Here is a 27,479-nt window from a genome sequence, read left to right as displayed (position 1 = left end):
TGCTGATGCCTCACACTGTTGAAAACCAAGCTATTATTGTAGATGGCATCATGAAAACATGGGTAACCTCCACATGAAGTTCTTGCCCCTGGAGTGTTCTTCCCTCCTGATGTGAGTCGTAGTGACTGCACAGCAGCCGTTTGACCCAATGGGATCTAAGACTGCCTCTTATGAGATGTTTTTCTGGGTTGCCTGTCACAGCAGGACTTTGGGCCTCTTTGAACATCACTATAATATACACAGGGCAGAAAGGCCATTGGCAAATAAAAGCAAGTTAGAGTACACACTACAAGGAAAGAGGAGAAAAAGGAGGGGTTTTTAAGAGTCCTCTGCAATGAGATGCACATGTAAGTAGTTAAAGATATGTAGCCAGTAGAGATGCTGCATTGCTCTTGAATATGAAGACTGACCTTGGGATTGATGCTTTCTGTATGTGGTTCCTCATGTGCAGCCCTTTCACGTGTCCCAGAGTAAATCAGGCAGTAAACTCTATCAGATCAATGCAGGATTTTTAGCACAGGAGCCAAACAGTGCTGTTCATCTACAGCAGAAGACTACTTTCTACTCCGTCTCCTACTAATCCACTGGATAACTTCAGAAATGCCCCAGAATGGGCCAGATTTTCCGTGGGGTAAAAACTGCAGAGCCCTTCATCTGGACTATTTATTGCTTCAACAAGCAGTTAAACCATGGTGTAAATCAGCTGTTGTCTGCTGACAAAGGCAATAGGTCCTGTCTGCTCAGTCATTTATTAGTAATACATAATCTCCCTCTTGCTGTCTCTGGTTGTTGGACTGGATCTTATATTTTGCCAACCCTCAAGAGAGTTACAGGGGGTAAGTCAATAATGTTTGAAATGTACTTTGAGATCTGTGTGTTAATTCTGCATTTTACCGAGGGAAGAACCTGTTTATTTCTCTACCCTGCAGATCCACAGTCAAGAAGAGACTATCATGAAAGTGAGAATTCCTGCTGGTACCTCTGCAATAGGCTACTTGGAATTGGCATTTATCTCCTTTCCCATCAAATCAACCTCCTTTTTCAAGTGCTTTGATATCTATTGATGAAAAGAATAATATAAGGGCTAAGTATTATTATGCTTTCCCTATTCTCTCTTGGGCCAGCAAGTCTACTTGATATGACTGTCTTGCTTCCTGTCCGCTTCTCGTGCGCAGTAATGAATTGCTCCCCTTAGTCAGCAGAGTCATATGCTCTCTAGGCTGGTGGGGCAAGGGAAAAGATGAAGGAAAAATCACTCTGCACCACACTCACTTTGTAATCCCTAATCAGAGTCCTCTGTGGGAAAAACTAATTTCCCAGCCTGTCTTGATGTGTGAAATAAAGTCATTCTTGAAAACGGGAGCTTGACAGGTTGCTTGTGAAATTTCATATTCAACTAAAAATAAAATATCCATCCATTGATATTTCATTTAAAGGCAAAGGAAAACAAATCTTTTGCCTGGTTGTTGGGACTGTTTTCCATTAGTTATGGCCTTCCAAATGGAATGTATACACAAATTAAGCAAAAGGTTTTCAGGAGACCAAATAATATTGTACAGCTTCAGGGAAAGTTGCTTCTCCCTAGAACAATATTCAAAGGAAAAGTTTTGTGAAGATGTTTCCTTGCAGAATATATGCCTGAATTTTCTTTTCCTGTCAGCCCTGTAAGTCTCCTCTGACTCAGTAGGTTACTGATCTCTGCAGATGGTTAGGCATCTTTTTCTTGCAAAACTGATGCATTTAGGCCTAATTCGCCAAAGCCATTAAATCATGTTTCACTTTAAGCTTAGTGAATGTCCTATTGGAGGTAAGCATACACTTAAGTACTTTACTGCAAGGGTGTCTCTCTCATACAGGTGGACTTTTATATCTTGGTTAGCTCAAATGGAGCCAGTTAAAAGTTCTGGGCCAAAAATATTTTAAAAATTGTTACATTAAAGTTCCAGTGACTAAAGCTCTTGAGTATAAGAGTTCTGAATGTGCAGATCCTATTAAGTACCTTCCAAAATGTCAGCCGTGCACACCAGCTAAGATGCTTAAATGAATAGGTGCTGCTGGATACTTCTCATTTGGGCAATCAGAATACCTTCCTAAGTGTCACCACATGAATGGGGTTGCTTGTGTTGGAAATTTTGCCTTAGCACTCCCTTTGCGACTGCAAAGCAGAACTGAGAGAATGCTGACCTTCAGCAAGCCATTCAGGGTAGTATTTTTACACAAGGATCCTTAATGTTAGGGCCTGAAAGCCAAAGGAGGATTTCTTTGCTTTGGGCTGTTGGATCAGGCCATTTGGTATGATGCCTCCTAAGTTTGAAAACAAAACCAGATTTTTTTTGGAAATGCCTGTGTAGCTCTACTGAAAATAGGGCTGCTGAATTAGCCAGTGGGGGCTTGACCCCAACCTGGGATTTTAGACAAGCAAAAAAGAAACTACTGTCCGATTAAAACTGTAGAGCAGAGGGAGTTTTAGCTATGTAGAAATGTAATTACCCATGCTGGAAGATGGCCAGAAGACCAGGACTAACATCCCTCCCCTCTTGTGAAATATGCTATGTTTTTCTGTACTCAGGGCTTCAATTTAGTGTCTCATCTGAAAGATTAGTAAGATGGCAGTCACTAGGAGGGATTTCCACTGTACAGTCCTGAGAGCTGGTGTAGACACACTTGAGATGAGAATGACAGAGATGGAGTGGGAAAAGGAGGCATTTATCCAGGGCTGGAGTGACAGACCCTTTGATAATGCTGCTCCCTCGGTAGAGGGGATTCTTCATGCAATGTCTAAGCAGAGAGAGTGCTGCAGGTACTTCCCTTCACAGGTCTCCGGAGCTGTAATTTATTTGGAGTGGAAGCTTGATTTAGGCTTTTCTTGCCTGTACACTACTTAGCAGATGTCTCTCTGAGCTAAAGTTATTGCTTTCCACAGGGCAACAGAATCATTGACTCCTGGTGGCACTGTACCCAATTCTAATTAGAAAGAACTCGATATATAATCTGGGTATTAGTATGCCCCTCAAATCAAAGTCAGATATCCAAAAAACCTAAACTTCAAAGCAGAGTTCTTCAAGCAGCTCTGTGTTTTTCAGCTCAGTCTATGGATGATAAAAGTCCTCACACAATCATTTGCCTTCCTTAATGCATTATGAAGTAGAAAGTGTTGTTATACTGGTAGACTGGAAATTCTTACCTGCTATTTAGGAATATGAAAGCAATAAATAATTCTTTTTTGTCCATTTGAAGAAAAACTTAAAATCCAGAATTCAAAAGAAAATGTTATAGGTTTCCCTTTCCCAATAAGAGTAACATGGTTTGGAAGATAAGGTATGTTTAGTTCTGTATTTACTAAAAATATACTTTCCCTGAAAATATTCTTACAGCAACAAATGATGACTTGATGTAATTTTTTTATAAATTATTATTACTATTAAGAAAATGTTTGGTAGCTGCAGCATAGAGCCCCATGAAAGCTAGTATCTGAATGATCTCTCCTTCTAGCTAAATAGGCAAGGATGAAAATAAGAGAAGTGGAATAATTCCAGAGCCATAAAGTGAATTGTCTATTGTCACAGCAAGGCAGCAACACAACCAGGTATGGAGTGTATGGAGCTCCAGGTATGGAGCTCACATGAGCTCCACTCTTCCTTGGCAGTTCAGGATGAGGACGTGAACAGCCTAAGATGACTTGGAAAGAAACAGATGTTGAGGAAGGGCTGGCAAGCTGGGCAGATACATTTCAACTGTGCATGTGACATAAAAGAACATTTCAGCAGCACTGAGTTGCAAACGCGCTGCACATCACTGGGCATCCCAGATCACTGTCATGCTGTATGACTCCAGGCTATCATGGTGTAAAGCATGTTGCTTGACTGGGATAGTAAGAAGTATTTGCATTTTTGCAGCATATTTAAACTGAAGATCTCCAAGCACTGTACAACCACAGGGTCATTAACTGATAAATGATTCTGCTTGCAGGGAAGTATCACCCATGCTTTAGTATGGTGAAACAGGTGGTCAACTGAAGCTATGAGATGGTGTAAACTCAGTAAAGTTCTGCTGGTTTTCGTGGAACAAGAAGTTGGTTTATGCTGAAGGATCTGCCCTTACTGCATTCCACTCCACCAAGACTGAAATGTGTCTCTTTGCTGCTGGGTGACACTTCACAACCACTGTTCCTGTGAGTACCACACAGACCTTTGGGATGGGAAGTCAAGCATATTGCCCTACCTGATTTCACTTGCCAGGGGACATCTGAGACAAAGACTTTGGTGCCTGGTAGGATGTTTCGCATTTGTGAATTTGTGCAGACTTCAGTTGAGGGTCTTATCTGAAAGTTATTGTTTCGATCTAAATACAGCTTTGTCCTTTAAAAATTCATTTTGATCTTTGCAAAACCCATTTGGGTAATAGCTACTGAATCACTTAATGCTGGCTATGCTTTGGATAGGGATAGCAATCTACCAATTACTAAGGTCTTTCTGTTTTCCTTACAAGAATGTGCGTTATCAATCCAGACCACACACCTGAGCAGGGCTAGGAACGAGTGGATTAAATGGAAACAAGCAGAAGCATCCAGAGTGATTTAATGTTGATCCAGAGCCCACTTAAATCAAAGGGAAGATCCCACTGATGTAAATGAAGTTTGGAGCAAAAGAAAGAGGAAGGGAAGAGGGGGGAAGAAAGAAACTCCCCCAAAGCAAGCAGAGAGGTAAAGACCTAACACTGACATCTTCGTATCTCTCTGCGGTGGGAAGAGCACATCCTTATTAGAGAAAGGTGGTGATGCCCAGTGGAGCTCCCTCCAGTAGGCTGGGAACACCCCTGCCAGGCAGGGAGCATTTTATGCCTCCCAGGCTGGAGGCTTATCAATGTCTCTGATATCCCAGAAAGGTCAGTGTTTGCAAATTATTTTAGCCCCCACAAGTCCTAATCTCATCCAGACAAGACAAGTATTGAGTGCAGTGAGCCTCGCAGGGGCTGCTGCTAGCACCAGGACTTGGGCAGTGCTTGGAGGTGGCACGTTCCCACTCCCACTTTGCCCAAGAGACCTCCATGGCTGCTGATTTGGTTCCCAACTCCCCCTGAACCCACAAAGAGACGGTATGGTGCCAATTAAATCCTTTTGTCCAGAGCGAGGCTGTGCAGCTCATGAGCAGTTACCCCTCTTATCCCATTTGGAGGCAAAGAATGCTGCAGTTCGGAGGGAGTGAGGAAGCCTGGGGAAGACAGTGAGTGAAGCCTGTCACGTCCCATGGGTCTCTTCGCTATCCTGCCAGATGCCTGCATGGCTACAGAGATGTGACTACAGAAGTAAAGGCCATCTTTGGCGCCGGTATGATTCATACCCCCTGTCAGGCAGCCGAGCTCCCTGGATTTCTATTCTGGAACCCAGAAACATGTGATTTATTAGCTCATTTATGGAAGAAGAGGGCAGGCAAGGAACATGGTCCTATGATTTTATTTTTTATAGAAAGAATTAAGGGAAATAATGGTAACACTGGGAAACTGCTGGCCTGAAAGTTGTAGAATCAGCTGTCTTGGTGGCAGCAGTGGGGTGGGATGGTCTATGAACCTTAGTCCCCCTCCAGCCAGAATCCACTGCCAAAGAAAAGAGAGGCTGAGCTATCAAGAGCCATTGGATTTTGATGGAAGAAACGACTGCAAATTAACATCTAGGTATTACATATCCATTGCTTCTTTCATCCCAAAGGACAGCACATGACTTTATAAATGGTGTTTAGGTAGCATATTCAGAAAAATCATTTGTTACTGGAAGGAGGGCCAGGCCTGCTCCTGGTGAGTTATGAATGGGTTCCTAATGTATTATTATTTTTTAATACAAGGAATGGGTGTGCTGTGCCTTGCCCTGAGTTAAACAAGCCAGTCTGTGTGTTACACAAAGACATTGCATGGAGTGCATGTTCTTTAAAGAGCAGATCAACAGCCTGAGGGGGTCAGCGACTCTCTATCTCTCTACTGACTGTCACAAGGCAGCTTTTATTAACTGAGGACTTGAGCCCATGCTGGAATCTAAATGAGAGTAAATTTTGTTGGTTAATTGATACTCTGAATCACTGTCTGTTTAATTGTTATCTATTTGTATTATGAGTTTGTCTAAGTTTCTGTTTATGTTACCTGGATATTTTGAACACACCCTTGGGAAGTGAGGTGGTGGACTGATGGCTTCAAGTTTGACCTTCTTAATTCTATGTTTTCCAGATTTAAGTAAATATTAAGTTTTATATGCTCAAGTATCCACTGGTTATCAGTTCTCTACTGGGACCAGGAACAAGAATTGCTGTGACTTTGGCTATGAACTGGCTAAATACACTGATTAATTGTGTATAAGACCAGTTCATTCCCAGACATTGTATTGTTGCTTCTTTTGCTTATCTCTTGTGTCTTGTCCCTTAAAGGGACATTTGGGTGACCTAATTGCAGCCATTTTGGGTTATCTGTTCTAAACCATCAATTACTTAAGACAGACAAATGTCTCTCTGAGGGGCTAGTCTCTCTCCATCAACTGTAAGAGAAGTGTAGATGATAAGATTACAGATCACCCCGAAGTTTTATAGTGTGACCAACACTTTGATGTAATTCAGCCAGGTCAGCCCTGGCCTTTTATTGGTAAACTGCTGAGTGTGGGAACTTTCCTGTAAGAGGTTTGTATGCTGCTTAGAACACAGCGATTCCATGTAAGACCAACAATAACCACGTTTCCAACAGTAGTAGCCAGAGAGGAAATCTGCTAGAGTTTCTAAGAGAGTGAAGAGCATGTTCCTGTTGAGGTGAGACTTGCAAACATGAAGCTGTGGCTCCACACACCCAGCTCACAGATTTGGTTGACTTCCTGAAGATGTGTCTTGCTGGAAGTGGCATATGCTACAAATTTTGAACTGCAGTCAAACTCCCTCAACTTTGTGGAAATGACAAAACCTCCTTCCAAGCACTAAAGGCTGCCATGAGCCTGAAGGGAGAGGGGGAGTGTGCAGCTAGATGTGTGTGCGTATTTGCAAAGAAGGGAGGAGAGACGAGGAAAGTTTCTCCTATGAAAGAAATTATCCAATTTGAAGCAAGTCCCTCATGGGAAGAGCTGTGACAGAGGCTGCTTCTGTTCCTGTTAATTTTCACAGTGCAGCTGTCAGCGGGTCTGTAAATAGTACTCTGTGAAGCCAACACTTCCTATCCACACATCAACCATTCAATTAACAGAACAGAAGAAGGAAATAAAGTGCACCACAGCCTTCTATCACGGCTTTGATGTTTCCCAGCAATTTATGAAAGTGTACACAAATCTAATTACAAGCCCCACTGCTTCCCATTTACATGGAGCTCCTCAAGTTCAGAGCTGTTTATATAAAAATAATTGCTAAAAATACCTCAGCTGATCTATGGCATTGTGGCCCCCCACTCACCAGAGCCGCCATGCTGCTCCTCCCAGGGAGTTTCTGCCAACTCAGCGCTTTGGTGCCAGCGTGCACGCATAATGACAGCCACTTCCCTGCCGTTCTGCAAGCGAAACGCCCGGGCTACAACTTCATCATGCCCATGAAGGCCTATTTTCCTTCTTTCCTCCACCTGCTCAGAGTTCCTTCTGCAGACTCTCACTGCTTTCCCTTCCACCTCTAATTCACCTAAACATTACTCTGCTGTGTTGACAGGGGGTGAGAACAGCTGCTTGGCCAGTTTCCATAATGGGACTGTGTCTGAAGGCAACTTCACAGTGCTTTGCAAAGTCATAACTGCACCATAGGAATGCACAGCAATAATAGCAGTCATAAACATGAGCCAGGGTTGGTTTCTTTGATGGGGTGCCTGAGCATCCAAAGCCAGGAAGATGGGAACCAGTGCCCCGTTTGCCATGAGTTTGAAAGAGGGCCACTGCACATGACGTATTGAGAATGACATTTGTTTCTTGGGGCAATTTTTTATAATCTCATATTTAAGTCACTCTCACTTAGTAAACTAAAAAGGTGAAAAATTCCTCTAGCTTAATTAATGGCAATCTCTTATGGTATGACAAGGTAGTTAGTACATTGTATAAGGCAAGAAGAGAATCCCTTCATCTGACTATTAATTGTGTTTGGTTGGGAATTTTGGTGCCATGGGTGAACTTCCAAAGAACATGGTAGGTGGAGGCTGAAAGTCAACCTTGTTCAAGGTGTTGTGTCATTCATATTTTCTTGATTAATAAAAAAAAATTAAATACAACAATTAGAGATCTAATCGGTCTGTCACCTAACAACACTGAGCAATAATTGCATAATTTGATATATGTGGTTCCTGAGCAGAGATTTGAAGTTGTTTTTGTCATTTGTGTTGATAAGAGCTGCACAGAAAAATGTTAAAATGAAAGCCCCCAAGTTAACAAAGTTATGGGTTGCAGTACTTTTTTTTTTTTTATTTCAAATTGAAACTTTCTCTGAAAGGCAGACATCTGTTCAGTGCTTGTATCCAAGTCTCATATTTTCCTTTCTTTTCACAAAACCAAAGATTCCATCTGAAAAAGTAATTTTCAAGGAAGATGTTCAGCCAGGCATAGAGAGACTTGGGATGCTATTGCCTGGATGCAGAAGAAATGCTGTGGTTTGACCAAGCTGATGCAGACTTCTATAGTAAAACAAGAGGACTTGGCCCATGTGATGGGGGAAGCCACCTTACAGGGTTCTGATGGTCTTAATGGCCTTAAATTTCATTAATTAAAGAAAGATATAGAATGAACGTAGTGCTGACAATCAGTGTGTTAGGCAAATTCACAGTACACCTAATGGATCAGGGGTCAGAGGACTTGGATGTGGGATGCCTGGTTTCTGAATCCCAAATTGCTTTAGTTGGGCAGCAAACACCCAGAATGGGATTCAGCTTCCCTTGCATTGGACATGAAGTTAGGTGTCTACTCTAAGCTGCTTACTCCTTGCATGCTCAGTGAGGAGGCAGATGCCTCCATGGCTCAGTCAGGCAATCTTAAAGTACATGTCTGAGGTACGTGGGAGGAATCAGCATCGGAAGAGAGTTCAAATGAATAGCTTTAATATCTGACTTGTAGATGGCTAATGTCAGCTGGTATAGTCACCAGCAAGCTTACTGTGGCAGCAAGATTAATTAGCTCCAGCAAGATTACTGTGGCAGTGACAAGTGCAGCAGAAGGATTTCAGGGTAGCAAGGGTGTATCACTGGTGAGCAAAGGCAATTGTAGACTCTGAAACATCTGCAGGAAGCAAGTGTTTTTAGCTTTTGTTATTAAGAAGTATGGGTCCTTTTTCATTCTAAGTTGCACTTCAGGTGAAGAACCACTATTTTGGAACTGGCAGACTAGGAATCCGACACCTAAAATTAGCTAAAAAGCACACTTCTATTTGGGTTTTGGTCTGACAGGTTTCAAAATCTATTTCTGTAAAATAAAATTCCTCCAGAGATCTATTTCTCTCTATTGATTATAATAGAAACTTAGATGACAACCTCAGACATAGTTCCTTAGCTTCTGGATGTCTCAAATTAGGTGAGACGAGTCCCACCATAGGTATTCAGTCTAATGACATTATGGAGATCTCCATTATAATTAATGAAAGGGACAGGCATACCCAGAAGGTGATTCAGCCCATCCTAGCACAGATAGATAAAGGGAAGAATGAGCAAATCTCTAGAAATGTCTCTCTCTTTCCTTTCTGTAGGAATCCTAGACAATGTTTAGAATAGATTACAAACTTTTAAACTGTTAAAGCTAAATCAGATGAATCACACTCTTCATTTCTTCTCACCTCTATGCAGAAAATGTAGATAACAGTACTGTTTTACCCCTTCCAGCAATTAATTCATAGTAAAAGAAATTCTGAGGTGCCACGGTGGGTGAGATGATGAAAAAGGTGCAACAGTAGTATAGTTTTTAACCCTGTGTACTTTCTGGGTAGTATAAAGGCTGCTGTGATTTAGGTATGCATGATGAAGCATGGAGGAAAGTTTATTCTGCATGGGTGGATGGACAAGGCCGTATCTTAGATGTGTTAGATGTGTTGTGCAGAACGACTCTTCAAAATTTGGCTGTTGCCCCAATATGAAGACATGGAGAGAAGGAGAAAACCAAGCTGAAGATGATGCCTAGGTAGGAGCATGACTGACAGGTAGGATGATAATGTTGTCCACAGTGACTGAGAATGGAGGTGGAGGAGAGAGGAGACAAGGTTTGGGAGGAAAAGTTCAAGAGCTCTGTTTTATACATATTGAGCTTGATCTGACAGCTAGACATCCACTAGGAGATGCTGGGAAGACAGGCCAAGATTTTAGTTTGGACCAGAGTCAGTCCTGCAGTAGAGAAGTTAGATCTGCAAGCTGTCACTATAGAAATAGTATCTGAATTTATGTTGGTGGATAAGGCTGCTAGGGACAAAACTTGGATGAGGAAAGGAAGAGAATCAAGTGAAGAGACCTGTTTATGCCCCTATATGGATGGGGAAGAGAGAGAGGAGGGAAGAGAGTAACCGAAGCTGAAAGTACAGGGCATATAATTATTATAAGTACATTATAAATACATGCAAAAGTACATGAAAATTATGATCTCTCATAAAGAAGGATACAGAGGTCAAATAAAACACAATCATAAAGCTGATGAGTTGATAGGCAATATGATTTAAAAAGACCCCAAAAAGCTCTCTTGGCAGGTAGATACAGAAGGAACTTTGGGCCTGCTCAAAAGTAAGGGATTTTGGGAAAGCTATTTCTAAAAGCAATTGATTGTGTGAAAATTGGAAAGCTGTAGACTTGTTTGTTTGGCCCTTAGGGGAAACAAGTGCCTTGCATAGAGAAGTGGACTTGTGACAGATGGTGGTCAGGCACCTGTCCAAGGAAAGGTTAATAAAAAAAAAACAACAAACCAAACTTCCATAAAAGAAAGTTGCCTTTTGAAACTATTAGGCAACATATGTTGTGTGAACAGGAAGTCACAGTGGAGCAATAATCCTGACAGCTGTGGAGAAACAGGAGTCTGCTGCAGGAACGAACGGCTTGAGACCTGACAATAATGATGATGGATGCCCCGTTGGTAGTACACGAGAACAAGGCAAGAGACGTTTAAATTGGCTGAACCACAGGAACAACTTTGAGTTGGCATCGCAGCCGGACAAATGAGGCCAGTCCTAACAGTGAGAGAAATGGGAGGGGGGACTGAAGGAAGATGGCAGCAATGCACCCCTCCTTTCCAAGGACGAGGGCTACATTGCCATCTCACCACGAGGTGGCTGCATTTCTCTGTGAACATCCAAGCCCTGAAAGAAGCTGCACGCCCTGAAGCACCATGAAAATGAGAATGGGAACAGAGATCGCTTGCAGGATTTGGCCCACCTCATTCAAAGCACCTTAAGCATTTTGAGGCCCTGTGGTAAAAAACAGTGTGTGCTCCATGTCTTGATCAAGTGGCGGTCACTCGACAGGTCCTCACTAGTCTGCTGAGACACGGTAACTGCCCGTGTGCCTGCTCATAGCTCATGGGAGATACAAGGCAATGCCACATAACTTAGCTTGTAACGAAGAGGATGAAATTAATAATTTTCTATTTGCCTTTTCTGTGAACTAAGATGTCGTGGTTTAGCCCCAGCCGGGAACTAAGCACCACGCAGCCGCTCGCTCACTCCCCCCCGGTGGGAGGGGGAGAGAACTGGAAGAGCAAAAGTAAGAAAACTCGAGGGTTGAGATAAAAACAGTTTAATAGGTAAAGCAAAAGCTGCTCATGCAAGCAAAGCAAAGCAAGGAATTTCTTCACTCCTTCCCATGGGCAGGCAGGTGTTCAGCCATCTCGAGGAAAGCAGGGCTCCCTCACGCGTAACGGTTACTTGGGAAGACAAACGCCATCACTCCTAATGTCCCCCCCTTCCTTCTTCTTCCCCAGCTTTATACACTGAGCATGACGTCATGTGGTATGGAATAGCCCTTTGGCCAGTTTGGATCAACTCTCCTGGCTGTGCCCCCTCCCAGCTTCTTCTGCACCTGGCAGAGCACAGGAAGCTGAAAAGTCCTTGACTGGTGCAGCAACAACTAAAACATCTCTGTATTATCAGCACTGTTTTCAGCACAAATCCAAAACATAGCCCCATACCAGCCACTATAAAGAAAATTAACTCTATCTCAGCTGAAACCAGGACATAAGAGTAGGTATGTAGACTGCTGCTGAGGTTCAGCCAATTCATGGAAACTTGTCAAGCTAAGGAAACTCGATTGTAAATCTGGGATGTGCATCTAGTAAGGGTTAAACTGTGATGCTTTTTCAGATGCCCAGATTTGGTTATTCAAGAACATTTCTAGAACAGGTACTTGAGTCAAATAAGTCAACAGGAAAAATGGTCCCATAAAAAACTGACTGATGAAATGGCCAAATTCTTGTTTGTTTTGCACATCCTAAATTCAGTTGACGTGAGCAAAATGGAACAGAAATTTGCTCCCAAGTGGTCAAGAGATGAGTATTTTTTCCTATCTAAAGTTTGCTGGAAATAGGAAGGATAAGGGCTGGGGAAGGATAAGGATATTTTAGGTATAGTAGATCTAGATAAAATCTTCAACTTTCCTTGGGTTTTGTCTGTTTTCTCCCATCTTTCTCTCACCTCTGTCACCTGAGTTTGTAAGCTTTTTGGTACAGGAACTGACTTTTTATTACACCTTTTGGTGGTACCACACCCTGTGGAACTGCAATTCCTGATGTCAGTTTATACACATCATCACTTTGGGTCAAAGTTTGAAAGTAAGTCATTAAAAGTACCTCTTTGACCTGTCTCAGGAAAGATGCCCATAATATTTCACTATGGGATGTCAGCATCAAGCCCAGCATCTGGTTTTGTTAGAAGGAATCTTTTAGGAAAAGATTCCTAAAAGTATTGTAATACTTCAAAAAACTAAGATCCCCATCTGTAAGGAGATTTTTTTCAATAGCGTCACTGGTAAACATGTACTATTTTTAATCTGATTTGTGTAAGATGGAGTTCCAAAAAAATGAGATCTTGATGATTTGCTACTTCTAGAAACCTTTTCCCTTGTAAAGAATTTTCTATTTCCATCCCTGCAAAGACCTAGAGACAATCTGCCAGGCCCACTTTAAACTTACTTGGATAAATTAATGAATTTACATTAGAGTCTCTTACTGAAAGGGAGATTTTACACTCTTAAATATCTTTTATTGAGCTTCCTGCATCCTTTCCAAGTTGTTGATATGCTTCTTAGCCTTTCATGATTTACACTGTGAATAATTAGTAATAAAAATAATATACTATTATAATAAACCAAAACATGTTGGACCAGATTGTCTTTTCTTGCTGACAGTGGAATGCCTTACATTCCTCTGGGTCTGTGTGATGGTGTACAAATATCATTTTGTATAGAAAATACATTTCCATTTCTACTTTCCTGAACTATCAGGCTTGAAACCCCATATTACTAGATATTTATCCAAGTGGAACGATCCCTCAAATGTTTCCTGGAAGATTCAGTAGTTGGTCTGACTGTCTTTCAAAAGTTGGATGTAAGGGACCACATTTATGCCCAGGTAGGCACTTTTGTGGTAACAGTGAGAGGTGCCCATCACTGTGTGATTTGTCTCTAGCTTCTAGTGCCATCAGGTGAACATGCTGCTCTCTGCTGAATGCTGGCAAAAAGTTCTTTTTCCTTCACCTAGATGCAGGGTCTTTTTGGGGAGGGAAAACAAAGAAGTCCTTAGAGACAAATTTCTGCTTGATTCATCCCTCTGAAACCTGAAAACATTGGGTGAGTTTGACCCAATATTTTTGGCATCTGTGAAACATATGTCTTTTTTTCAGGTCATCAGAACTGCTGGTGACAGAACGCAGCACCCCTTGGGATTCTGCATCTATGTGAAATGACAGTGTCATCCTGGCCTTTCCACTGATGAGTTAAGCACACCCAAGGCCCTGCATGCCTGAGCTGTTATCCATTCTTCCCAGAAGATGAGTTGCAGAGCATAGATAAATCATCCCTCCTCCTCAGTCAGGCTACAGGGCAAGAAAGGCTGGACCAATCCTCACTTGCCTATGCTACAGAGCTACTCACCGGCATTGTCTGGCTGCCATGCAAGGCATTGATAGCAGCTTGGGCCTCCGCATGTGAAGAGTATTTCACAAATGCACACCCTGGAAGAGGAAAAAGAAGAAGGTAAGAAAGGTTGCATTGGTATCATGAAAGTCAATCTAGCTGAGTATCCTGTCCTCAGAACTGGCCAATACAGAAGGTAGTGGAGAAAGTATAACAAGCAAACATGCTCCTGGTTATTCTTTCCCAAAGTCCAGTCATCAGCAGCCTGAGGACCTTTTGAGGCAAAGCTGCATCCAGAACCCCCACACTGCTTGTAAAGGGCACTGACGGACACAAACTTAGCAAGTACTTTTTGAATCCACTTATCTTTTGACCTCCACAGCTTCCAATGACAGTGTTACAAAATTTTACAATTTCCTTTTTTATATTTGTATTTTCCTTATTTGTATTGGACTTAAGGCTGAATGCTCCTCCCTCTGGGGTTATGAAAAATAGTAAGGAAGTGTGTAAAAGTTATCAGAAAGCAACACATACTTGTTACAAGCAACTACAGGCCAGCTGTACAGAAGGCATTCAGATTACTCCAAACCCACAAGGTACCTTATCATATCACTGTCTGGTAGAGCTCCATGACAGACTGCTCAGAGCTTGTCTTGGCTCCAAGGAGCCGTGGTCTGACAAAGCATAAGATAGCTTCTGATGAAGAAACTGGAATGAGAGAGATCACATGTGATGATTGCCATCTTGCCACCACCAAAATATGAACCTTAGTCTTTCACCATGAGCTGCAGAGCCAGTGCCTGTATAGGTGTTTTCCTCTGGACATTAGAAAAATGCAGGCAGTGCTTCTCTGGCCTGCATTGCCATGTGAGGAATCTCTCATTGAACTCTTACATAAGGTTTTAGGGCAGAAAGGTGCATTTATGAATATGTGCTAGAGTGCAGAAACAATCAACACTTCAAAGGGTCACATGCACCACTAGAGTGGGGGAAAGTATTGCTAACACTCTTAGCTACAAGCAAACTGACTCAGAGAGAGGAAGAGTAATTTCCATATGCTAAGGCGGTTTTTGGAACAGATCGGGAGAGATCTGAGGAGTTCCGGCTTCCATCCCCTTCTATTACTACCAAAGACTTTTGAGCTTTTAATCAATTTGCAAAGCCCTAGCTGTTTCCCTGAAGGGGTGCAGATCACTGCACAGGGGATGCCAGTCCTGACAATGGGACAGCTCTCCTTTATTCCCTTTGCAGAATCTTTAGAAGATCCACACACCCTTATGGATCCATAGTGCAGGATGAAAACTGAAGCATTAAAACACCCCACTTGCAAACTAGAAGAATGAGCCCCAAAGGTCCCCAAAATCATCACTGCAGGCTGATAGAAGTGAGATTGAAGAAAGCAGTGATAGCTCCTTCTAAAAATAATACACACACAAAATTAGCTTACAGTTAGAAGCCCCTTCACTTTGCATTACCCCCTCAGCACTGTGCTCAGACTGTATTTCAGGAAAAGCACAATGATTGCTTCTAATAGTTGGATCTAATTTATAAGGAGCTGAGAGGAATCATGAATAGTGAGAAAATGAGCTAGATAAACTTCAGCTGGAAACAATAGGGATCAATTATGACATAATTGCAGCCCAGCATTCCCAGGCTCCTGAGATACTGCGCCTTCCTCTTCATTAATCAGAGATAATCCAGAATTAGGCTGTTTAATTATTTGCAGAGATTCTTTTGTACTTTCTGCCTCTAAAGGAGATGCTGATTAGCAAATATACAAAAGCTTTCCAGCTCCAGTCACCCATTGCATTTAGAGCAGGATTTTTGGCTGTAGTGTTGCTGTCATGTTGAAGGCTTCACTCCAGGTGAAATTCACTCCTGTGCTGAGGAACCTGATGGATCAGTGGAGCTGGATAAAGGTGGGAATGAAGAGAGCAGCAGGCATTTGTCTTGTTTAATGCCCAAGATGTTAATGGGATCCCTCCTATTGCTTCCAGTAGGTTCTGAGGTAGCAGGGCAAGTGAAAACTCAGCTTTCACTGGTGTATGGTGCAAAGCAATAGCAGAGATCCCAGTATTTTGGCCCTTTTGTTTGTGTGTTCAATAAGATGGCTTCTGTACACAACATCAAATGTGCACATAATCTTCTTCCTTCCCATTTTCACCAGAACTGACTCCAGGACCTCATGGGCCACGGATGTGAGTCATGCCACCCTCCTCAGAACAATGGTGTCCCTTTGACAAGAGCAAATCTGGAGTTTGAAGGGATTTTGACACACAGGGAGATATATAACCTGTGCTGAACAGGGAGATACATGTGCTCAAATGTTTTTTCTTTCCTTACTTCCAGACTATAGAGCTGAAAGGGCTGCTCTGACTGTCTTGTCAGCTTGGAGGGGACTGCAGAGTCAGGGCCTAAGGTTATAATTGCAGAGAGTGTTAAGACTCCTCTTGTGGAACTTCTGGTGCCGTGGGAAATCTTTACTTTCTGAGTTACTGAAGTAGACAACTGCAGAATGGAGGGGAAAAAAAAGAGGCTGTTCAGAGAGCGGCAATGCAGACCCTGTGGGTCCTGCTGGCTTGCTGAACTGGATCCACTTCAGCTTTCCCACCTGAGGACTCCTGCACTCCTGGCTGCACACTGGTGAGCTTTACACAGAGGGGTACAGGAAGGCTCCCTACTCTCCCCCCTCTCCCAGGAGAGACAGGCTCTGCATTCCCCTTCAGGCAGAGAAATGCATCATTCTCAGCTCTTCTGCTACCTGGTTGCATGCTCCAGCCACTGTGCCTACCCCTGAGTGACTCATGCAGGAGGTATTTCTGCAGCCCTGTGAATGACATGTCTTAAGGCTCAGGGCATCACCCATGGCTTCAGGCAAGGTTCAGGCAGCTTTCTGACTGTGGTGGCATTAAAGTGGGAAGCTGGGACCTACCTTCTGAGAGCATGGCTTGCATAGAGGTACCTGGAGGACTTAGAGGCTCATGACAGGGATGCCTGTTGGGGCTTTGCATAATGGGTTGGGTAGGATTGAAGTCTATGGGATCTGATTGCTATCTGGCACTTAGACAATCTGCTTAAATCTCAGTTTAGGTGGAATTTAAGCCTTATGGGTTTTACCCAAAATAAGTAGCTCACAAGCAGCATGTGTCACATATTGGTTTCTAGCAGATGGAAAACATTACAGACTGGGAATAACTTTGTGGAAGTTGTGGCTCGCTTGACTGTCTCCTAAGATAAGGGCACTAGCCTTAAGTTTTCTGTTGGATTGACTGCTCTGTGTGCGTGTATGTAACTGTGTGTGTGTAAATTAGGAGCTTCACATTCTCAGAAATAGCACCAGCAAATGGAAGCTGGTAATATTAACTCTGTCAAAGCTCAGTATTGATCTTGAACAGCTCAGTGAAAGGCAAGCCTGAGATTGCAGCCTGCTAGAACTAATAATTAAACCGGTTAGCAATATGGAGCTGCCACTCAGATTCAGACTTATAACGAAATTGTTTAAGGAAAAAAAGATAGAGCAAGTATGAATATAAGTCTGTGGGTTGGATATCCTTTGGAACCTGTTTCTTACAGATCTCAGACATTATTACCTTTATTATTACTGTGTTTAACTCCTTTGTCATTAGATTTTGTTCCATACAGTTCCAGGTGGAGGCAGACATATTTTTTTTGCTTTTCCCCAATTTACTGGTTTTTTTCAGAGAATAGAGTGCTTAACTGCCTACTGTTATGATGGTTGGAGCTCTTCTAAGCCAACGTAGCCTACTGCTTTCCAGTGGGGCAGCCCCCGTCTTTGGGTGTCATTAAACTAAAGTAGCCATACAATTGAAGAAAGGTGCCCACAGTTTGTTTTCAGCCATTTATATCAGGAAGGCTGAGCTTTGCTGGCTTATATCAAACAGCTGCCCTATAATGCTGGTGTGAAGTCTTTTTTGTCCACCAGTGATTTTATGGAACAGCAATATCTTTCTCCAGTGTATCACTGTGATTTGGATTTTTTGCCTCTCTGTTGCAAAAATATGCTGGTTGATGTTGTTACACGTCAAAATATCCAGTGAGATATGAACTGCATCAGCAGGACTGGTCTCTTCCCTGGTGCTGCACATTCCAGCACAGTTTATGATATATTATACACAGATCAATATTTAATGGACACATTATACTGTCAAGAGAAGAGGGCTTCCTATTGAAATTGAAGTTACTTTGTCTAGAGAGTGACAGGAAAAAAAATTGCCCTCACATTCAAGAGAGAAGCCTCATTCTTACACCTGGGCTGTAGGAAAGGATCCTTTGTGCTATCCAGGTAATAAGTGATGCCAAAAAGTGGCTGAAGGAGGTAAGGCACCTAGTTTTGTAATGAAGCATTTGCACGTTTCAAACAGTAAATGTCTACTGAGTGTAATATTGAAATAGCACCTGTACCCTTGCAATTACGATCACTGGCTGGTGCATTTCTACGCAAAGACCAACTGAAGAAGGGGAAGACCTGGGGCTGGTGGGTGACAAATAAGCAGAGCCGGTGGTGGAGCTGGTGAGTCAAGATGTAAAGTAGCAACCTTGGCTTTGTTTAAAGAAAGAATTGACCTGTTCAACGGGGTGGGGAGAGCACATCTTGAGTGAACTTAAAGGCCCTATGTTCAGAGGGGAGGCTCTGCCCTGCAAGCAAACAGCAATAGGCATCAGTTTGCACGCAATGAGACAGCTCATTCTGGGGCATGTGTTTTTAAATGCAGTCGTCTTTTTCCTCTCATGCACAAGCAGACAGTGACCAGCAAAGAAATGGCCACCCTTGGCAAATGTGACCCCTCCTAATGTAAGAGATGCTGTCCTGGAGGCTACCTAGTGACTTTGTCACACCAGAAAATGATATATACACTGAGACCGGGTCTAGCTTGACACTAAAGCCAGAGTGTGCCGCAAGCTATCACCTTACCTTTGCTGTTGCCATCGGGTCCCCGAAGGATTGTGCACTCCTCAATGTTGCCAAATGCCTCGAATAGCCTGCGCACATCATCTTCTGACTGCTGCTTATTGAGCATGCCCACAAAGAGTTTTCTGTCTTCTGGAACAAAATAAAGGGATGCTTACCATATTTCAGGAGGGATGTGAAAGCCAAGATGGCTCAGTATCACATGCAAAACAAACGGTGATTTCATTGAGGTGACATATTTCAGAAGCTGCTAGTCACTTCAGGTGGCTGGCTCAAAAAACCTTAATAGCATCTGACTTTCAATGAGTACTTGAAAATAATTTGGCCATTTAAAAAAAACAAAACAACAACAAAAAAACCAAACTAAAAAGGTTTGGTTATGTATAAAATCTTTAACTGCTTCTCAAAATCTAGGCACTGAAGTCTTCCAAATCAGCTTTTTCTGATCAATTTTTGCAGTCAGCTTGCAGTAACTGAAATGACAACATTGCTCAGACTGCGATCCAAGAGGAATGTGGATAAAGATAGCATACAGAAATAAAGTCCAAATGAAAAATAACATAAGTTAGTAGCCCTCGCAATACTAAATAAGTTGTAGGAAAAAAACATTTAACATAAGCTGGTTTAAATCAGGATATAATGGAAGCCACAGCCTGTAAATGGAGATTTGTCATTCATACCCACTCACAGACACCTACCTACAAGTTTGGATAAGTTTTTTAATATATTTTTAAAGTTCATTTGAAATAAGCCCAAAGTTTTTGAAATATATATTGTTTTTTGAAACATAAAGTTAACTTATATGATTACTAATATCTGAGATAGCTCAAGCAGGTGGTATTTCATGTCAAAGCAGGACATGGTCTGCTAGTAGATAATTGTATTTTGAATAAGGAAGGCTATTTATACTTGGACTTATACCAGGTATGGAGATCTTCAGTCAAGAATGGAACATTCAGGCAACATTCAGAAAATGTTGATGAGAACAGACCAAACTAATGACTGCTGAGTTGGTAGAAACCTCTTAGAGGGCACCGAGTGATGCCTCTAGATCAGGTTTATGTTCAGAGAGTAGTACCATTACACCAAGGAAAAAAAAAAAAAAATTTACATAGTTTACTTTGTGTATGTAAACAGGCCATTTGCACATGATTCATAAATGTCTTATTTATCATTCATTAAACACTATGTAAATGTGTGAACCAAGAGTTTTTTTCAGAGCAGTTTACAGAGCAGATGTAACCAATTTGAATAAATATATGTAAATAAATAAATAAATAGTTTGATTTTTTAATTATTTATTTTTAATGCACATGTTAACCTAAAGCTGAACAAAACATTGGTTTGCAACAACCCTTTTCTGGCTGACTAATTGGGCGATTTATATGACTTCTGTTCACCAAGAAATCATTGGTGTAGGCAATCTGTTCTGCTTCAACCAGTGTTTGATCAAAATACCCCTCTCCAAGATGCACCTGCAAGTTGGAAAATTACTTTATAGCCTTGGATGAGGATAATTTTTCATGCAGTAGATATTGAGTGAGGATATTAGAAGCTTTCAATCCTGCAGTGGAGTTATCCACGTGAATGAAAAGTGTACTGCCCACAGAAAATGAGGAGTTGTGTTGCCTTCAGTTAGGCCAAACTGACCTGCAAAAGAGGCTCTCAGAGGTGAGATATAAGCCTTAGAGAGGCAGCTACTGAAGTTGAGTGTGCACTTTATGGGGTATCTTTCAGTCTAGGGCTAGACAAAGCCTTGGAGAGAGTCCAGTCCAAACTCCAATGATTGTCCAGATATTGGAGAAAAACCCACCCAGCAAATGAGACCAGCTGTCCTGGAAGATGGGAGATATTTTAGGAAGGGGGCAGAGCAGTGGGAACAAACTGGGAACACCACCCGCAAAAGCGCTGCCTAGAAAGTTTGTGTCTAGTAAATACTTCCAGCACAGAGGAAGCATCTGTTATATTGTACTTTATACAGTTTCCCCTGTTTGAAATAAGCTGCATCAGCAAAAGCACTCCTATAGCTGTGTAACTGTATTTTCACCAGGCTTTTTGCTAATATAAATGTATCATTAAAAAAAAAAATCACATCCCTTCTCTGTCAGCAAAACTCTCTGGTGTGGAACTGGCCTGAAACTGCCCTGTCTGGTTTAGTTTATGCAAAGCTAAAACCAGGTGTTTTAGGAACCACTTAATTTTATATTTTATTTTATTTTGTTTTGATTTTATTTTGGCCCCCTTTTCTGCATCTCTGCAGGACACTAGGGCTGGTGATGCTTGTCCCCAGAGCTGGCTGGCAGAAGATGTGGCGCTTTGGTGAGCTGCCCACAAGGTGGCCATCAGACCACCAAGAACAGGCTCTGCCAAGGGTGAGGACCACCTTCCCCAGGAGATGCTGGTCCAGCTGCTTCAGGAGAGGTGGCATGCAGGGACACCGCTACGGCCAGCCAGGGCTCAGCACTGCCTGGACATCACCTCCAGCCCTGTCTCCAAATCAGCGCCCTGTCTCCCTCCTGAAAAACTATGCCTTGGGTTGTCAGGGGAATAATTTGTCACATCTGCTGTCTCAGAAATCTACACAATCACACACTCAGCTCATAAAAAATGAGTCAGTTTAACGAGCTTTTTTCTCTGAGAGGTTCTTCTAACAAAGTGCTGCATTTACCTTTCATGTCCCAACCCTGCCACAGAGCTCAGCAGTGTGTTTTAACAATGCCCCTCACACATCTTGGGTGGGAAGAGAGAGGGAAGGGTCCAGCAGCTGGGACCATTCAGCATGTTCCAGGTCTTGGCTAATGAGTTTATCCTCTAATGGGCTTGTATGAGCCTTTTACACCCTGAGTGCCCCTATACACTGCTCTTCCAGGTCCCAAACAAAAAGCAGACATGCCATGCACCAGGGCAACTACTGCTGCTTTGCAGATACGTCTGAACAGGGCCATGAGACTGGCAGAATAAAACAAAGAGAGGTTGTGCTGGTGTCAGTGGGATGTGTCTGAGCGTGTGTGCACACCGCAGGTGCTCCCCACCGACTCTTCCAGTGTTCTCGAACGAGAAAGGAGGGCAGTACCTTGCTGTAACATTGCTCAGGCCACTCTACATCCTACAGAAACCAGAGGTTTAGGCTGCACACAAACGTGGAGCAGTCCCCAGATCAAGCTGTCCCTGAGCTCTGCCTGTCCATAGGGTCCATCCCTACCCCCCATGGTCCACCCATACCACCCTGCTGAGTCCCATGCTTCCTCCTCTTTCAGTGAGACACTATCCCAAGTCTGTGCATCTCAGGACCCACATCTGAATTTCAGAGCACTGGGCAGACTCAGTCCCCTGTGACCTCCATTGCCAAGCTCAACACTATCATCCCCATTTCAGATTGTGGGACTGAGGGGTAAAAAACCTTCAGACCAGACCCCCCTAAGATCTGGGCCCCAGGGCAAAGTGAACACACAGTCAAGGAGAACAGAAATACCACTGTCCAGGGGCAGAAGAGAAGGACAAAAAACGGCCAGGCACAAGCCCATTATCTGGGATGCCCCCAACATAAGCTGTGGGCATGACTGTGTGCTCCAGCCTAAGCTGGCCCATGGCCACAGGAGAGGGAGTGGTACCTTGCAGTACCATCCGTCTTACACAACAGAGGTGAGCAGCCATGAGGAGCAGCCTCTCTCTCCTCCGTCTGAGGGAAATCAAGACAGTGAGCTTACTTAGCATGTCTAAAGACAGGTGTGATGAAAACCTATTCTATGCAGAATAGAATAGGTTCTCAAGGCCACACATGGCCATGCATCAAGTATTGATGCACATCTGAGCATCTCCCCTTTGCTTTTGTCAGGAAGGGCCTGTCTAAATTTCTGTCTATTACACACACCAAAGTGACAGTTTCAGTTTCTATCTCATGCCCAAATATTACATGTTAGTGAAGAAATCTTGCTAGGTTCACTGTAGAGGCAGTCCTTAACAGCAGCAGTCTGAGCAGTGACACTGCCCCACAGCATGGGGGCTGAATGTGGTGTCCATGTAAGCCTCTTTTCCACAATTATTTGTTTTCCCTCATTAGTGTTCACCCCACTATCAGTCTTTCCCCACAATCTGAGTCCATCATGCCTGCTTGGCCCATGGAAATAACCATGGATGGCTATTTCTCTGTGCTGTGGTGCCCAGAAGAGCTGAGGAGGTTTCTGCTGGTACATCACGAAGCCCTCACCATGAGTGACCTGAGGCACTCCCATAATATTGAAAATTAAGTTCAACTCAAGTCTACCCCATTTTGCCATCAACAAACAACAGGAGCCAGCACTCCCCATTCCTCCCAGGAAGATGGGTAGGGAGAGAAAGGCCACAGCAATGGCAAACCAGATTCCCCAGAGGTGTCCCTTTGGTGACATTTCCAATATCCCCATGAAACCAGGCTCCCCTCTTCTTGGCCACTCTGCCAGCTGCGGAGGCTTGTGCCCGTCAGGAAAAGCTGGCTGCAAGGCACAGTGGTGAAGAAATGTAACTTGTCAGATAAATATACAGCATCTATAAATCTCCCCGGCTGTGTTTATACGAAGCCTCAGCACCTTCCCCAGTGCAAATAGGGGTTAAATTATTCCTTGTTCTATTTGTATTTAAATGTTATGTTTCGATGATAAGCGTAAGGCAGAGGTGTCAGGCCCAGGCGAAGGAGGCAGCATGCGTGAAAAGTGAAATAATAGAGCATTGCAAACCAAGTGCTGAGAGAAGATGAGAAGGGGGTACATGGGAGCGAGGGGGAGAAGGGGGAGGACGGGCACTAATTAAAGAGACAGAAGGGACAATGAGATGCAGGATGTTTGACCCTCTGTGGAGCAAGAGGACAAGAACAAGAATCACAGCAATTGTGGAGGGACTATGGGAAAATTAGGGTCACTCACAGAGAGACATGACACAGGTTTGTGTTTATCCAGATAGCTCTTGCTAATGTATGTGTGCGCGTGGGGGTACATTTAGATAAGAGTATATGAATACACTTGTGTTGTCGTATTCCTCATGCAAAACAAAGAGGTTGAATCCTTTTATCAGGAAAGCATATGCCAGCTTTACCATCTAGAACATCGCATCCAGGGCCTTGGAAATAAAGAGGGACAGATCTACCACCTTCGTGGCCCGGGCTAATCAGGAGGGTGAACCAGAAGATCACTATGGTCCCTTCTAGCCACAAAACCCCTTATTCTAAAACCTACGAGCCTCCCTATTTCATCCTGAATTCATTGCCAGGGGATCACACAAGGATAGTGTGTGTGCTTCTTCGTGCAAGAACAAAACTGGCATTTGCATATTTCTGTATGGGAACAAGCATCTTCTGTATGCGCATGGTATTCACCAGAGCAGCTCTCTGATGTTACTCGATGCCTTTGGCTTTCTAAGCATCAGGACCAGGTTGCTGTATGGCTTCGTTTCAGAAACCAGATGCTAATTAATTCTATTATTTATATAGCTAATAATTATTTGTCCCTGCTGCTTTTCCCCTCCTCCCCAAACTTTGCTTGCACACACAGTGAGGGACCAGCTGCAGTGCCTCGGTCCAGGCACCGGGAAGGCCTTTAAGCTTATCTCTTTGGCAGCATGACAAGCAGAACAAACGAGCAGCCTAGAGAAGTTTTCTGTGCAGGTGTGGGTAAGAAGAAAATGCCGGTGTATAGGACCAAGTGGCACAACTACCAGAGAGGACACAAGAGGCAGAGTGGAACTTCCTTGCCCACTCTCCTGACTGGTCCTCAGCAGAGAGGGGAGAGGAGGTGGTGCTGAGGGTGTTCATCATGAATCAGACAGAATCATCGGGTGGTTTGGGTTGGGAGGGACCTTTGAAGGCGGCCTAGTCCAAGGCCGCAGCAGTGAGCAGGGACATCTTCAAGGAGATGGGGTTGCTCAGAGCCCCGTCCAGCCTGCCCTTGAACGTTTCCGGGGATGGGGCATTTACCAGCTCTCTGGGCAACCTGTTGCAGTGTTTCACCACCCTCGTGGTAAACAATGCCTTCCCTATATCGAGTCTGAATCTGCCCTCTTTTAGTTTAAAACCACTAGCCCTCGTCCTGTCGCTACAGGCCCTATTAAAAAGTCTGTCCCCATCTTCTAAGACCCCTTTAAGTATTGAGAGGCTGCAAGAAGGTCTCTGCAGAGCCTTCTCATCTGCAGGCTGAACAATGCCGACTCTCTCAGCCTTTCCTCATAGGAGAGGTGTTCCAGCCTCTGATCATTTTTGTAGCCCTCCTCTGGACCCGCTCCAACAGGTCCATGTCTTTCCTGTGCTGAGGGCTCCAGAGCTGGATGCAGTGCTCCAGGTGGGGTCTCACAAGAGCGGAGTAGAGGGGCAGAATCACCTCCTTCAACCTGCTGGCCACTCTTCTCTAGAAGCAGCCCAGGACACAGCTGGCTTTCTGGGCTGTGAGTGCATATTGCTGGCTCATGTCCAGCTTTTCATCCACCAGTACTCCCAAGTCCATGCAGCGGGATCAGGAAACTGCCAAAGTCACGGTGGTGAAAAAGAGCTATAAACCTGGGGGGGTTTTTGGACAATCATGGACAAGATATCATCCCCATCCCAAAGAAGAAAGGAGGAGCTATAGAGCAGAAGGGTGACCTGCAGGTGTCCCAAACATTATGAAAGTTTGGGTTGAGCTCTGAACTCAAATCTGAAAGCTCAGACTGGCTCCCTTCTCGAGCCAGAGTGCCCTGACGCTCCCCTCAACCCGTGCTAATCAGGCGGATCAATAGGCTAAAAGCAGGGCATTTCCTGGGGCCTGGGCTGCACACTCCTATTGCCATTTTCACAGCAGTCCTACAACTCCGTGATGATGATTACAGCCCTTTCCACAGGGGAAGCGATTACAAATTCTGTTGTAGCTAATTGTAAATTAGCTAATTATCTTCTCCATGGTACCTTGCTGGAAAATACATGAACCTTGTAAAATGGAGGTGTTTCAAAAATTAGGACAGGGAAAAAAACGCAACAACAACCAAAAACCCAGCCCACGCTGGAAACAACAGGAACCTACCGCTACTGAACTCCAAACAATAGCAAATGAACCCTCCTTCCACCTGCACAGGCTCCTGTTTCCCCCTTTTTCACTCCCCCTCCCCATATCAAACAAGACCCACAAGGGGCTAATCCTGCTGCAGGCTTTAAAATGTTTGCTGAGTTCACCTGTTCCTTGCAGCTGGGTGTTGTGGGGCATCCCTAATCACATCTTAGCAGGAGTGATTTCTTTGTGCTGATCTCTCCCCCTCCTCCCTCCCTGGTTTGGTTTTACTTAACAGATTCTTTATATCCCATACGTTAGCAGATATGATTGCACAGCTGCCGGTCTCCAACTGCTGGAGACAGAGGCTTTGAGACACCCGGGCTAGAGAGAATAACAGCTAATCTGAACAGCTGTGTGATGGGGACAAGCGCAAATGAATATAAGCCCAGGTGTGGGAGTATAATTCTCCTGCACGAAGAAGGAAGCTTCATCCCACAGGTGCATTACTCTCCACTGTTGCATCTGAAAAACTTAGTTTGAAGGATTTCTCTTATTTAATTTCTTGGCTGCACTCTAGGCCTTGACTTAGACATAGATCCTGTATACAGAGTGAAAGAATGGCTGTAAGAGAGACAGTGGGTCTGACTTGGTGTGCTGCCTCTGGCAATGGACAATTGTGGGTGTCTAGGAAAGAGTATAAGAAGAGGGTAAGCAATTTTGTTAATCCCTCAAAATATTCTCCTAGACTCCAGTGCTCTGCAGTTTAGGGACATCTGAAGTCTGAAGCATTTTTTCATATGTAATAGTTTTTGAAGTATCTTACTTCAATGTAACTGTTCAATGGGCTTTTGAACCCATGTAAACTGTGAGCATCCACCACATCCTGCAGCAAGACGTTCTGCAGCTTAATCATGTGTTGTGTTAGGTACCGCTTCCTTTCGTTTATTTTGAACATTCCACAAACTATTTGCAACTGACAGGTCCTAGATCTTGTTTTGGAAGAGAGTGGAAATCACTCCTGCTCCAGTTATGGAAGAGTGGACCCATGAGGATATGCAAGAGCTTGGCCAAAGCTTCTGTCTGTACATTTCAGACTGGCATTTGGGACTCCTGGGTCCTGTCTCAAGCTGTGCTCTGGATATTGTGTAAGGCAAAATTACTTCTCCCTTAGTCTGATTTGTTATTCCTGGTACCAGAGAGATGGACTACCATGTAGTTACTGTTGCTAAATACTTACAATACATCTCTGCCAAGGACAGTGGCCTCAGTGGAAATATGGGCTACATAAATTACCCAGTGCAAAAGGCAGCCTCAGTTTCCCCATCTGCAAAAAGAGTAATTGGTGCTTGCATCAGGCAAAACTGGGCATTGCTGAGGTTCCTTGGTGTTTGCCACAAGACAGGAATACAGGGAATTCTGGCAGTAATAATGAAAGGCACCTGGCAGGCTGGTGGTCAGATCTATGGCTGAACCCTCTGATGTTTTCTATCAGATTTAAGTGGCTGCAGCTTCCCCAACTCCTTGTTCATGCAAAAGGAGTCCAT

General features: G+C 43.6%; 1 protein-coding gene across 46 annotated transcripts in view; it reads right to left on the bottom strand.

Annotated features, from left to right (window-relative positions):
• CELF4 (CUGBP Elav-like family member 4) overlaps nucleotides 1–27,479 on the bottom strand; it is a 735,309-nt gene that overhangs the window by 63,053 nt on the left and 644,777 nt on the right. For 35 of the 46 annotated variants that reach the window (XM_072858800.1, XM_072858824.1, XM_072858799.1 and 32 more), the window contains 2 exons: nucleotides 18,953–19,081; nucleotides 14,038–14,117 (listed from right to left, as the gene is read on the bottom strand). In XM_072858800.1, the coding sequence (XP_072714901.1) occupies nucleotides 14,038–14,117; nucleotides 18,953–19,081 (209 nt within the window). The remainder of the gene's footprint in view (nucleotides 1–14,037; nucleotides 14,118–18,952; nucleotides 19,082–27,479) is intronic. The other 11 variants (XM_072858814.1, XM_072858838.1, XM_072858795.1 and 8 more) reach the window with 1 other exon arrangement.

Source organism: Ciconia boyciana, chromosome 4 (genome assembly GCF_034638445.1).
Source record: "Ciconia boyciana chromosome 4, ASM3463844v1, whole genome shotgun sequence".
NCBI lineage: Eukaryota > Metazoa > Chordata > Aves > Ciconiiformes > Ciconiidae > Ciconia > Ciconia boyciana.
The sequence above is the reverse complement of the archived record's forward strand: the minus strand, read 5'-3'. Positions and strand labels throughout refer to the sequence as shown.